Below are 15782 nucleotides of genomic sequence, written 5' to 3' on the forward strand. Positions count from 1 at the left end.
AGAAGATAAAATTGCTTACTGAACAGATTGACTGACTCCTCCGGGACCAATAATTTTAACTCCAAGCACATCTTCACCGGCATCCTTTGTGACGATAACGAAATCCACATTGTCGTGAGCACGAACTCCATTCGGTAATAATCCTCGTCCATAAGCTCTACATTTCTTAGCATCTGTCCCCGAACCTACGTTAACATTACAAGGACTGCCAGGTATCGATTTGCCAGCAAAAGACATCTTTATCGTATGTACCCCAATTTCGGTAGGGGTATATTCGCACCTCCATACTTCTGGTAGAGTTTGACGTAATTTGAAAGGTACGTTTAATCCCTACAAACCAGAATTCGTAACAGGTAGTTAGAATATATAATAAAAATCGTTTAATTAACAGAAAAATAAGCTAATTCATACAATGATAATGCATATCCTTATTTAATAATATACCTCTTCGTCCAAGATTGTAACTACTGGCGCGCCACGTCCAGCAGTCTTCGTGAATATATCAAAGAAAGTAGGTTTGTTGACTAAGATTCCATCCGCCTGTAATCCTGGCCCACTTGCTATAATTTTGCTAGGATCAGCTGATGGTGTTTCTACATTCACCACGTATGGACTTTTTGGAATTTCTTTTCCGGCATACAGTATTTGTACTTTATGCGGTGATGGCGTCTTCGGAGTATATGACACGGAATAGGTGAGATTTTTGTCTCTATTGAACTTGATATCAACCTTTAAGAAAGAAAAATTATTTAAATTAAATAAAATTAAATTTGATTATCAAGATAAGATTAATAAATTTAATTGCAATTAAAATACCATTTACTTAGCTTTGTAAATTAAAATTCAAATAATATTCATATTCATTCTTTTCAATGATACAATCCATTGGCACATCTTAACGGAATATTCCGGTCTAAAATACCATTATTTTGGATATTTTTGTAAATCTATTTCCAAAGGAGTCATAAAACTTTCCCTATCAGTCTTTGGCATACAGATCTATCAGCACTTTATTTAATAACACGTAACTCGCGGAATTCTGATTATTCTCACTTGAAAAAATCGACGAATATCCTCCGATCGTTGATATATATGTGTGGCAAAGATCGATAAAAAGAGGCTAAAGGTTTTTTTAGAAAAAAATCCCAAATACCTAAACAAGTGGCATTCTGAATCAGAATAGCTGCTTAAAGCATAATCCTATAAAATCACGGATTGAATTAAAAGCCTATTTTAATTGATAGACCTGTGAGTATTTATTGGAAAGCTGTAGTTGTTAGAAGTATAATTTATACGAATGTACATTTATCCATGTTTCTCGTGTAGCAAAGCTTGTACGTGCCAACGTGTGATTGACTGACTAACAATTGAACTAATCGTGCCAAAATTAGAATCTCCATTCTATTCTTATTATCTTAATTGCTTGTATCTGAAACATTTCGCTGTATAAATTAAGCAACTCCTTCTTCCAATTTTACACATAAACATATATTTTAAAGAATTCTTTCATTTCACACGATATATCAGATTTATGACGAATAAGCGTGTTATATTAATTCTATTAGTGTAAATCTATTTATTCGTAATGTTATTAGTAACTATGAAATCTAATCTAATGTAAGATTATACTAAATCCTGTACTATTTAAAGTTCAAGTATTTATAGTATAAGTATTTGTATATTAAGTATTTGTATAATATCCTATATTGATTTTGTAGGCATAACCACGTGCCAACCCTCTTTTCAAGGTCGAAAGGCAGCAAAATAGAGTTATCTATCTACTAAATCATGCATAAAAATCGTGTTACATATTTTTATATCAAGGTTGTAATAAAATGAATTTCAATTAATTCGAGTACTGTAACTGTTGCAGAAAAGAAAAGAAATGTAGAAAAGTAAGAATAAACTATTACGTGTATCCTGGCTTGTAATCAATTTATGATTATGATACAAGTGTAGCAATTTCCGGGATGGTGGTCAACCACATTATACATGGCAAGTAGATGAATGGGTACGTAACGTAGCAATCGTAGCGCACGTAGCGATTATAAATTATGCAATATAAAAATATTTGGAAGTTTAGTTGTAGATTCTTTAAATTTCCCAATGAACTATAATTAAATTGTGAATTTTTTTGGGAACTTGTATTTCTATAAATGCACCTCAAGAAGTAGAATTGAAATACAGATTCGTTCCGTTTATTAAATCGTAAGAAACATCCTATTTTAACACGCACTCTCTGCATTTTTACATTTTTAAATTTTTTATAAATGGATTAGTCGAGCCATAGCCATAAATATAAGTGTTTTAGTGATCGAAAAATGTTTATGTTACGAAAAATTGTTCTCACCGGAAGTTTCATTCCTTGAAAATCTTCCACAATGACTTCGACATCTCCTTTACCGGCAGATAATGTTTCTACAGTGAAATTAGTTGGTGCTCCGATGACTACACCACTTGGTTCAATACCAGGACCGTAAGCACGTACTCTGCAGGAAATAAAAAATTTAATTAATACACAAAAGATAAAGAATGAAAATAAAAAATAATAATATACAAAAAATAAAGAATCACATTGAAAGCTTAAGTTCTAAATTAATTCTAAATTAATTTTTTTAAAAGAAAATCTTAGTTTACTATAATTAAAATAAACAAGAAACAACAATAGCTTATATTTAAGCAGACTGAGAAAAAACTAGTTGAGTACAGAATTTGTTATAGTAATTCGAAAGTTTTTACACTTCATTGCAATAATAACTGTTCTGTACAAGAAGGATGCAATTTTTCAATTTTCATTGCCTTAGAAAATAGTATGTGTTGCATACCAATAAATTTAGCTAATTGCGAATTTTAATTAACCGAATGATTTAAAGTGGTCTATTAGGGAAAAATAGAAAACAAAGTTGTTACAATCTTTGATTTGAATAGCCAGGAATTAATTGCGCCAAACTATGCATAACTATTATTTTATTATAAAAAAAAATATGAATGACTATGAAAGATGCAAGAAAACACGATATTTACGTAACTTACCGCGGTGGCGGGATACTGCAACCGGAAAATAAAATAGATTTATTAATTATACCACTTTGTGTCATTAAAACATTTACACTCTCTCTATTTATACGCGAGACTAAATATAGAAGAAATAATTTACATTTTTGCTTCTACATTCGGATGCCTACTCTACTGTAATTTATACTTCTTAATTATTTTTCAATTAAACCTTTTTGATATAAAAAGCTTCTTCGCGCGATACGATACGATAATAGTTGACTGTCATTTCATGAAATCTGGCTTTATCGTATAACAAATGATCGATGAGAGAATTTATTCATCGACTTACCTATTTCGATTGATACGTGGTCGAAGAGGTGCTCCTGGTTTTAGTTTTGCGTTAGGGTATTGACTCAAATATGTCATCATTGACATTTCGTCTATATTTGGATTAACCATTTCCTCTGGCTTGATGAGCTATATAAAAGAATGACAGAATTAAATAGTAAAGTAGTTAGTTTGCTTTTCTGTAATCGTTTCATTCGCTTTCGTGTCATGTCTCTCGTTGCAATTTAACATCGTTACTATACTAATTTATTTAATTTTTAAAACTAATCCCATTGCACAAAATAAAATATTTACAATCGCTTTCTCATCGCTGCAAATAATTTTAAATTAGAACGAGAACGAATAAAACGACAAATAATTTATAAAAATGAACTTCTCATTATTTTATCACGTAGCTGTATGAAACTATTATTTAACAGCGAAAAAACGAAGCTATTAAACGTAAGAAAAAAAAGATAACAGCTAATAAGAGTTCAGAAAGAAGGAACAAAAGTCAGAATAAATACAAGTAAATACAATAGATGATGGCGATAGAGAAGCGTAAAAAATTTTCCGATATATATTTTTACAAATTTTCCTTAAACAACATAACAAGCATTATAGCATTTACCTGAGGTATATTCAGCCAATCATCCGCTAATTGCATTGCTTCCGATGCATTTTGAATTGCGTCATTTTTATTCCACTCGTGCCAATCAGGGCAAAGACCAGACGCAACTCCATCTACCAAAGCACCGATAGCACGGCCATCGTTCCAATCAGTAGTGAAATTACCGATTACCAATTCTGGTACTTTGTTCTTGATCCACTTGATGAGTCTTTGTTTTGGTCCCTCTGTTTGAGAACCCTCTTCTCCATTCCAGAGAGGCATCGATATCGAATAGTGTAAAATTAGGGTCCATATTAAACCCAGGATTAACTTGAGTTTAGAATCGACGATGTCCGTTGAATCTATAAAATCATTTTGAAATACTAGATGCAGTGGAATAATAACGAATTGCGAATTTAGAAAATTAATTCACAATAGGTGCAATTCTTTAATTTTACGCCAAGAAAAAGGGTAGATAAATGTCCGCTATTATTATGATTATTGTTGAAAATGACAACGTGAGGTCGCGCTCGCCATCCATATGCAGATACGTTAGTTACAATAAATAGTAACTAGAATATAGTTCTAGAAATAATCGATAGATTTAATCGATAGGTTTAAGATATTCTTTTGTTTTTATCCCTAGACCATGTAAGAAAGTACAATAATGGTTTATCGGCTCAAAACGGTGTGATAGATTTATCCAAAGAATAAAATAATAGCTATTGTGATTCTACCTCTAAATATAGAAATAACAACAATTATCTTCATGGACCGTAACGTTGGAAATAAAACTACGTTTTCGACAAATATTTGATTAAAGTTGAATCAATGAGACTGTAAATGATAAAACTAGAAATAATCTTTGAAATACAGACTGTAATTTCATTTTCACTGGGATAGATTTTCATACCATTTATAGATTAATCTGAAATCAAGAAAAGCGAGAAGATAGTTCTGTTAGATAAGAAGAAAGAAATAGTTGTTCTCTATATCAATATTGGCTCAAGAGAGAAACTACCGAGCTCTTATCACGGTCAGGGACGGTAGCTAATATCACTATACACACGCGATCAGTGTAAATATAATCTACGATTAATTTAACATATTATTTTTCTGTTTCGAGCTTAGTATGTAATAAAACATTGGTTTCTTAATAAAGCATTCACCGATGAAACTATTCAACTTGTAAATAATTTTTTGTAAAAAAATGAGAGAATTCTGTATTAAAAAATATGTATCTTTATTAGTCGGGAACCTGATGATTAACGAAATATTCTGTCTCGTTCATTAAGACATTTGCTTCTACGTATTTATATGTAAGAGAAATAAACGGTATTCTATTTATTTCGACTTTATTAAATCCATCTCTTCGTTTTCATATTTGAAGATACAAAATTTATGTTTGATTGAAAACCTGCTTTAAAGAGCATTTTACGAGCAGATATAAAATACATGCAGACATATTTCTGACATTTCCGGCCAGGAATAGCCATACAGTGATACAATGGCTAAAAAATGACGCTTACACATCAAAATGAATCAACGCTAGTTCTGCGAAAGAAAGTAATTGCATTTGATGTGAAGTACAGCTAAAAGAAAAATAGCTATTTGTTATATTCACCATACTTTATATTATCTGTTATTTATTTTATTTAAGATCACGTCAGCCATGATACACTGTACTTTATTACAAGATATACCACGTTGATTAGACAACGTCAACTTCAATATTTTTATAAAGAGATTGTGTCACCTGGTATGTCCATAAATATATATATATTATGCGCACACTATGTCATAATAGCTTGTCAGACGTAATCAATATTCCCGATTACACAGTTCGCAAATTTTTTTTAATCACGCTCTAATTTTATCTTCGGCGATGAGTCATACGAATTTCTATCGCTTCAAACTTTACAACCTTTAGATTTTGATTGCAATGCCAACATAGAAAACAATTCGTAAACATATTTATTACAATTTCCAATTGACACCGAATAAATGTATTTTACAAGCAAAAATATGGACGAATCAGAGTTGATATTCTTAGCACGACAGTGCTGCCATACAAATAACAAAGGAGTAAATGGGAGACTATATATTATGATAATGACTGGTGCAAAATATTTTAGGCGACTGCATCCTCTTTCTCATATTAGAAACGAGACAACTATAGAGTACCATTTGAATCAATATCACGGTAATTGCATTCGCTTTAATCAATTTTGGCAACTTCGCGGTAACCTGAGTATCTGACAAATTTATTTTCAGGAAAATACGTTCGCAACCTTGTCGGTTCGATTAAAATTAGATAAGAGTTTTCTACGTCGCCGAATGTGATATACAGCAATTGACGAAAACCATGAACTGTATAACAAAGAAATAATCCTAATTCTTCAAATTTGAATGTAACATTTTGGTATTTGAATGTTCAAAGGACTTGGAATACCTTTTTTCTTTTCACAAATATATCTATTTAAACGTTGACCTAATTAAAATAAACAAGAAAATGATCGTCAAATATAACTGAACAAATTATAAACGTGAGAATTATGATTCGTACACAATAGTCTTCTGTTTCGAAAGAAACTTCTCTATTCATACTATACACAATAGAATATCTCGTGTTACGTGGTTGCTATTTACACAGATCCGGTATAATGACGAGTATATTTCGAGAAATTATATCAAATGTAGTTCGTATCTGTGTACAGTGTGTTAGGACTATCCAATAAACTCTAGAACATGGAGAAACGTACTATACGCATATGTGTTAGTACACTTAGAATTCGCTTCGATCTCAAATTTCATAACGCAAGAAAACTGATTCCAGTTGGCATAAATAGTACACGAAGATCATCATAAATAGCATATAAAAAATCGTGGCGACAATTGTGGTTTAATTCAATCCTCATTATTCACTTGTTGGCTCGGTGTTTCATCCAAATTTTCATCCAACTCCCAAGTTCTCCCGTTATTATTTGGTAATTATAAATTAGTTGACATAAGATGTTTATGCGTTTATGGGAAATTTAGATAATGTGCAAAAATTCACATGACGACTGTACACGATATCAAATGTCTGCTTCTATCCTATTTCTTCAGTTGTAGATCATACAAATCTGAACTTCTATAAGCAGTCTAGAATTAAAATCTAATTACTCATTTTTAGCAATTATGTTTGACAGACGTAAGATGAAGTAATGGACGGAGTCAGCGATGCTTGGAAGTCGTCTCCTGCACGAGCTCCTAATGCGCGTTCAATCCATGACGTAACCGGTTAGCCACCAATGACGTCATCGTCTAAACTCGCCGCGGAATACGGTCGAGGAAAACGTCATGGGCACTCGAGAAGAAGCGTGATCGACAACTCAATACATATAAACAGTGGATTTTTTAAGGAATTTCTACGTTTGTATAGAAGATAAGATAATAATACTAATATCTTGCATGTACGCTAATTCTTTCATAGATATACAAATTCATTTCACAAAGAAATTCTAAACTCGCACAAGGAAATACTTTTATGTGATAAAAATATTACTCATTCGATTATTTTTATAAAATTCTTTCAAGTAATTAGAAAGGACAAGTTTCTATTTTCTACTTCATCGCAAAGGGTAGGTGATAAATTTATCTACATCGCAAAGTGCAACAGTAATAGATAAACTATTACTATATATATATATATATACGTAGGTAAAACAAAAGAATAAACATAAGAAGAAATCCAGCGCAATGAAAAAACGTAAATAAGAAGTTTCATTAACAAAAGATTGTCTCCTTTAATATCGTACGATAAAGATAATTATCAGAATGAACAAAATAATTAATTAAAATGATGCCAGAGCAGACGCACTATGACAAATATAAATTTAAACGAATGACTTCAGTACAAACGCGTATTCTACATGAATTTAAGCGAGTAAAACATTCCATGCCGTGATAACCAGTTGTATTTTAAATTAAGAACGTATTGATAAGTTATAAGACGGAAAAGAATGCCATTATCATTTATCCTCGTGACAGTTATTGTTATGTTTCCACTAAATTAACACATTGTACAATTACAACGAACGAAAAGATTTGTTTTCTGGTTTCATTTTTAGTCGATAATTTATAAATATACACACACACACACACACGACTAAAACATAATTGGTTTAGAATTAAAATGAATTACGTGGACAAGAAGTTTGAAGAGTATTTCTCTCGAAATTTTTTTAATTTTGAGAAAAAACTATCTTATCGGGAGAATGAGTTTGGCATAGGTGTACGCAAACTGAAAGCAAAGATGACGTCCCTTGTACCTGAGCAAATATGACCTTCACCTCATCGTGCGCCTACCTACCTGCCTTCCCGCCTACTTTCCATGTCTCCCTCTCACTCCCTCTTCCCGCTTCCCAAAATCACTTTCAAGAGCAAACTATTTATAGTTTTTAGAATTATTTAGATATATAAAATAATTTACGTACATGAACCAATATACTAATATACTAATATACTAATAAATATGTATGGCTTGATACCTACATATATCAAATCCTTTTATATCTTATAAATACTTAGAAGAGATTAGTCCTTGAAAGAAATGAAAGATTCACGACTATCATAAAGAATGGACGAAGCACGTTTTATATAATTGCTAATTCTCAGAAATATTTAGTGGGTACAGGTAACAAAACTATCGCTATATTCCTATCCTACAGATTTTGAAATATTTCGATAAAGCATCATCGATTCGAGGATCTTTTACTATTCCGTGTAATTATCTCTATTTTATTTTTATTTTAATTATCATATCTTGTTCTACAAAAAATCTTCCATTGAAAAATTTCAATATTCATGTAAACTTTCCTTTCTCTTATGGAACTAGCCGCCACAACCATGAAACTTCTGTATAAATGCTATTCAAGCCACCCGTTAGAGAAACTAAGTCAAATAGAAGCGCAGCTTCATAAAGCGCGAAAGTGTTTTTTACTTCCTTGCAATGAGTCATATTACAAGAAATGTAAATTATATTTTTACGTTATCTCTGTTCATTAATAATTTAAAGTATTTCAAAGAAAATATGTACGTATATTTATCTAACGTGAAATGAACCCCCCCTAACCTAACCCCAACCTAACCCTAATTAGAAATTAATGTACAATTGGTTTTGCTAAACGTTGTTACACCGGGGAAAAAAGGAAAGTGATGACATTTGATAGAGTTAAACAGAACTTGAGATATCCTTTACAATCGTCGATAACAATATGTGTACTATAATAACATTGTCCTCGTTCAAACTTTTATATAAAAAACCATGTTTCTTTCTCTTGCAACACAATTCTCTCTGTGTGTCAAAGGCATATACGAAACATGAAACTATTGTATTTCTTAATATTTTACGTCGATTAATATTTTGACGCGCACAAAATTTTGTAATGACCTGAACAAACCACCGATCACGTAAAAATATTTCTTTTCGTGTTATCACTTCATCGCCAGTCACGTAAGGAGACACGTCTTTTCTACGTTATTAATTAATCGCTGGTCACGTACGACTTCTTTTTAAAAATCTAACTGAGTTTCCAGTTACAATAGCTTTTCGAAAGTGAAATTTTTAGATCGAAATACAAGTTGACAGATGCGACGCGAGATGCCTACGTATATCGACAAAGTCTCAACTCGAAAATCAAAACAAAATAAAACAGTTCACACGGTATTTTATGACATAAAATTAGGAAACTGCAACATCGTACGGCCCGAAACGAGGTTCTAAGCCCTTATGCCCTCCAAAATGTCTCAAATTATTTGTTTCGATCCTCGAGATATGTAAACTTGAACTCCTAACCGATTTTACGACCTCACTATACTATACCTACCTACTTACATCTTGTTTAGTATCATGATTGTAATTGTATATCTCTATCAGCACATTTTTGCAACGGAAGGATAATATATTATTTAATATGTATAAAATCTATCTCCAATATAGTCCAATATAGTAATATTCAACATTAAAAATTAAATGTGGGGAATGAATAAAATTTATACTACCATCGAACAAAATAAATTTGTTAAGAGGACAAACAATAATAATTACATCCGCTTAATTACACCGACATATACATAACAATAACAGTTAAAGTACTGTCAAATATGCTTTACATGTGTACTAGTAAGAATCACTGTATATGTATATTTATACAATGAAAGAAAACTACGTATCACATGTACTCGTTAATTTGATCTATCTCATTTTCTTATTCCTAATTCTTTTTCTTTGCTTTCTTTCCTCTCGGTTCGAAAGGGAAGAAAGAGGAGAGAATGACTCAAACGAATGATATGAACGGAGAAAAAAGCGGAACACAGGGAAGCCTAACTGAAGCAACAAAACACGAGTGTCAGCCACTCACCGATATTAACGATTCTTATTCCCTCGTCGTCCAAAAACTTCAACGCCACCGAAACATTTTCCAATTTCTGTGATCTAAAGACGGGCTTCTGACTATGCTTCGGAAGCTTCTTCTGCGCGAGCACCTCGATCAAACTGATGAGTAGAAGACCGTCGGACAAATCACACTCCAAATCATCGATCTGTCTGTTCACCGTTTTCAGCTTCTCGTTCGCCCATCTCGTAAACGTGTTTTGCTGCGTTCGTTTCCACTGGGCATCCTCCAGCAAATCTTGTTCGAACATGTCGTCGTCCTCTTCCTCTGCGTTCTCGCACTTGACTGACTTATCGTTCTCGCACATTTTATCGGCCGGTTCGCTCCTACGGGATGACATTGGTAATGGTGAGAACGATGGTGGGGAGAAAAGTAGAAAACCTTGTGTGTGTGTTCACACGTTGCTGCTCCGTTCACTCTAATCTCCCCTCTCCTCTTAAACCGAGATGAGCTCGCTATACGCTCTACACCGTGTGTCTTACTCACTTTCTCTCATTTTACTGTATCTTCTCTGATGCATGCACATACTACTTACAGCAGCAAAAGTATCGGTATTACCCATAGCCTTACTTTTCTATGAAGCGTTCTTTTTTTATCAACATCTCAATTTCATTTCTATAGTATCAAGTTTATATGTAGTTATACGAAAGTAATTCTAAATTGTATAAAATTTAGTATTAATTAGTATGTATATGGTAGAATAAATGCAATAGCGTATCAATTGTATCATATAATAGAGAGAAAGAGAGAGTAGAAATTTGTAAATCTGTAATACGTTTCTTTTTGCACGATAATTCTTTAATCAACCTTTGATACTTCGATCATTCAGTTACTGATTATACATCATTTAAAAGATATGTAAATTAAAAACCAAATCGTAAATTATAGATATTATTATAGCGTTATATAGATAGTACTACGACAAAATAAGTGCAATATAACAATGTTCGTACTGTCTACATGCAAAATATCTTTATCTTAATCTACAAAATTGTACTTCTTAAAATTCGATTTCTTTTGGTCTCCTTATAAGGAATTCCTTTAGAATTCTGTAAAAAATGACTCGCATCAGAATTATTTTAATGAATATGCAATTTAAATAAATGAATTTAATGAATAATGAATATAAAATAATTTATTACAAACCACTAGAAAAATTTATGAAATAATAGAGATATCTACATATTTCTAACATCTGTGTCGAGGGGTCAAAAAATTATTGCCACCGTGTTGTGAGATTCTTGCAACCGTGCAACTTTGGTAAGCAATATTTCTGCTTATTACTTGAAATAACAAAGATATTTGAGATAAATAGAAGTGGTAAATCATTCCATATATCGCACAGGAACACTGCAAAATTTAATCAATACAAATGCTAATTATCCCCATAAAGACACAACGCCGACTGAAATATTTGTTATAATTTATTATTAGATATTCAGCCACGTAATACGAATTACTATCTAATTCCACATCATATCATGTTAGCGAACTAACAATTAAATAACAATTGCACTGTATATAATTTTCCGCTCGGTACAATTTTAAAGTTTATCCTTGTCAAAGTTACAAAATTAAATAATACAATTTGACGTACAATGAAATATCTATCATACGTAAAACTCGACCCTGATAGTATAATAAAGATAATAATATATAAGATATATAAGGTATATAAGATGTATAAGATATGTGTATTTAACTGTATCTGAATGACCAAAAAGAACTTGAAATTGTGTCGCTAGCGGATAACATCCGATATAGTAAGTATTGCAACACAAAGTCCTTTTGTGGAATAGTCACCTTCTTCTTCCTTTTCGGAAACGATTCCAGTTTTAGCAGCGGACCTTACGTTCCTTTTCAGCCGACTTGCAATCAAGAGTTAGGTCAGTGATTTAACCGCCAAAAAAAAAATGATAATAAATTGATATACATATCCCGTTCAAAATACGAGGTTATGTATTATTTAAAGCAGGAATCGAAATAAATAGCTTCTTCCGTTTTTTTTTTTCTTTTTTTAAATTCTGTTGATGTTTCGTTTAAGAAAATATCTGTTCCTGTGGAATCTTTATGGAAAGAAATATTACCCTTAAAAACTTTTTTATAGAGTGTTCTCATGCAACAGATACTTAAGAATCTATAGAGTGAAGGTTTCATGAAAACAAGTTATCTTAGAACGTGTATTAAAAAAGATTTTAAAGATACCAAATCATTAAACGCTAATTTTACTTAATAATGTAACGTCATATCATTCATATGCTTAATGAATAGAAGATATGAAAATCATAGCATGATTAATTCATAGATTCATAAGTATTGGCCAGAAAAGAGAACTTGTCAAGAATAATACTTACTAGTGGATATACATTTTTTACTATGCGGAGAATTGTTTTTAAACTGAATATCATTTGATTGGAGGTGTCGCAAATTATCAAGAGATAATGGAAAATAATAAATTTTCTCGTTTTCTCGTTCGTGGTCGACTTCAAAATTCCCGATTCTAATGCATATTTCATCGGCTGTATGAGGTGACCGCTCGTTCCGACTAGTTTTACCGTGGTAGAAATAATGGCATATAAGTTTCGAAATTTGGCAAGCGAACATCTTCCGAAATACTACTGCATATGATATTGCGAGAGATTATTATACCACCCTATCCTGTTGTCGTTATTAAAAGAAATTCAGCAATTAAAATGACGTATATTACATATTTTGTGTTGATATAAAACGTATAAATAATTCTTTATAATGGTCGATTTTATTGTATGCATGTATTTGGTATTCGAATTGAATGTTTATCAGCAAGAACAAAACTCTTACTCCTGATCCATATTTAACTCTCGTGATTCAATGTCTAAGTAACTGTGACTCATCACACGTTAGTGACGGACCTGTTTATGTAGCCGCGAAATGACGAATGTATAATTGTTAAGAACAGATCTTCGACAAACAAAATAGTTGCTTGTAACATTTGAAATCTACGAAATATATTAATTGGATCGATAAAATCATTTACTTAATTGTCACGTGTGTGATGTTCAAAAAAATGATAAATTTGTTACGAATATTTTGATGGAAACCGCCATATTAAAACGTACATGAACGTACGAATTTGATATTTTACGTACGCTATGTTACCTATGAGAAAAAATTACGGACACGTGAAAATGGAACCTATCTCGTCGATTTCAATGATCTTGAAATATTTTATGAAGGTCAATGTTCTGAGTAATCTTACACAGAACATCCCACGCAACTAGGACAGCTACATCTTTACGAAGACACGTTGTTAAATTCCTTAAACATGAATGACAGAAAGAATGAAACACCAAAGATTATAAAAAGACACATAACTAGTGTATTAAATAACATAAGAAAAGTATGGGAAAATATTTCAAGTGCTATGGAGAAAATAATTTTGCAAATTCCAAACTCTAACATCTTTTAAATCGATAGTTTAAACGAATTGTGTGTAAAATATAATACATCCAATTGAACTATACTTTCTCTCTCTCTCTCTCTTTCTCTCTCTCTCTCTCTCTCATGTATCATATGTAAAAATACATGCAATTTTATAAACATCCTGCAATTTCGTTTTAGTTCCGTTCAAGGTAATTAAGCTAAATTCAATGTCTCATTTACTTAATCGCTAGCAAAGTGAAGCTTGTATTATAAAATAAATCTATAGTATACACTCGCGTACACATAACTTGTAAACGGTATATAACTTACAAGAATGATTAGGATTTCAAATAATTAAAATGTCAATACTATGAGAATAGTACATATGTACATGTATATTGTATACGTGTACGTAATACGAGGTTAGGCGTTATTTCAAAGTTTTGTCATTAGGTTCTAGATAATTGTCAAATAGGTAATCTGATCAGTGTAATAGGAAATTAATCAATTCCATGCTAAATTACGATGTGCCTCTTGCAAGTCAGAGCCAAGGTATTTTTAGAGTACGTAGACATACGTGTCTTTTTTCCAAGGTCTAATCTTGTGTGTGTGCAAAAGATAAATTTTATCGTGCGAAATACTGTTCAAGTTAAAAAGTATACAATGTGAGTACATATTTCGTCAAAGTTCACTGAATAGAACAGATTAAAATGAATAGAGAAATAACGTGCATAGACAGTGGCTGTAGAAACACAATCACTGTTCTACGATTAGATAAGACAAATTTTACTGACGCTAGTTCCGATTATTAAAAATTAGAAATTGATTAATGGTATTTACTTGTACTAGCAATCGTTTAACTAAAATGCTTCTGTAAAGTTTTAGAAAAATGTTGGTAAGTGACGAGTTATTGTAAATTATTGCACAAAAGATTAGTAATAAACCAAGAGGAACAGGAAAAGAAGAAATTATTATAACATATTCGCAAATTATACAGTATTAAATAAAGTTTACCACGACGCTACATAATCTTACTTCGTAATTTAAATTGAATCAATCGTTAAAAAATTATACTTTCCAATATCTATTATCTTGCTATTTGTAACGTCAACGAACTTAAAAACCACTGTACGCATTTGTCGCGTGTTAATTCTCAATTGTTTCACTCACGTGGCATGCATATCATTTCATATAATTATTTGAAGCATAAATTGCCATTCATGCAATCACTAATTAACAGCGTTTATTAAAACACATAGATAAGAATCTTATTTGCAATCTCTTATTTGCATCTCTTTTGATTGAAGCAGTTTTGATTGAAAGTATCAAATTATGTAGCAAACAAGTAAACACTGGCGTGATAAAGGATGCATCTTCTCCCGTAAATGTAAAAAGCTTTTTAATTGTGACAAAATTTCTTAAAATTATAGAAGAAGAAAATGTATAGAATAAAAGATAATGACTGTTTTTCTTTTCTAAACGATAAACATTGTTAGAAAAATACTTTACACGCTACCTTATTTACAGGATAAAATGGATCTATTAATAAGGTATATATTCGCACTAGTAATTCCCTTTCAAATATGATTCACACTTTTACACTTTTAATATACATTAAAACACAAGCACAATTTACATTTGAACGATGTATTAAAGAGAAGAGACTCTTTGCACTGTTCGATACGATTTAGAAAGGTTTACTGACGTTTACCGCCACCGAATTTGGAAGAGAGGGAAAATGTACCGAACAAACTCCGAGAATAGCTATCCCCTCGTCTTCAACCCTCCCACTCTGGCTAGCAAACTATATATACACACGCCGATCTGTCTGTTTCTCTCGCTATCCCTTTTCCCAATTCCTATTGTCCATTGAAACTTTGCCATTTTATTTAAACCTATTCTTATTACGATATCCGTCGAACTTTAATTTAGTCTAATGGCATCATCAATATTTAATAAATACTTATAGAGTAGTCGTCCTCTTTCTAACGATAAGAACATTCCTCTAT

At 31.7% G+C, this 15782-nt stretch overlaps 1 protein-coding gene across 4 annotated transcripts in view; it reads right to left on the reverse strand.

Moving 5' to 3' along the window:
• Positions 1-15580, reverse strand: part of LOC117217312 (filamin-A) — a 51744-nt gene extending 36164 nt beyond the window's left edge. The window contains exons 1-8 of one of the 4 annotated variants that reach the window (XM_033464829.1): positions 15290-15580; positions 10339-10697; positions 3956-4296; positions 3347-3474; positions 3034-3048; positions 2351-2489; positions 445-729; positions 20-330 (exon numbers count right to left, since the gene is read on the reverse strand). In XM_033464829.1, the coding sequence (XP_033320720.1) occupies positions 20-330; positions 445-729; positions 2351-2489; positions 3034-3048; positions 3347-3474; positions 3956-4296; positions 10339-10678 (1559 nt within the window). In that variant the 5' untranslated portion in view covers positions 10679-10697; positions 15290-15580. The remainder of the gene's footprint in view (positions 1-19; positions 331-444; positions 730-2350; positions 2490-3033; positions 3049-3346; positions 3475-3955; positions 4297-10338; positions 10698-15289) is intronic. The other 3 variants (XM_033464843.1, XM_033464836.1, XM_033464853.1) reach the window with 3 other exon arrangements.
• Positions 15581-15782: the final 202 nt, after the last annotated feature.

This window comes from Bombus bifarius, unplaced genomic scaffold (genome assembly GCF_011952205.1).
Source record: "Bombus bifarius isolate JDL3187 unplaced genomic scaffold, Bbif_JDL3187 scf7180000007966, whole genome shotgun sequence".
Lineage (NCBI taxonomy): Eukaryota > Metazoa > Arthropoda > Insecta > Hymenoptera > Apidae > Bombus > Bombus bifarius.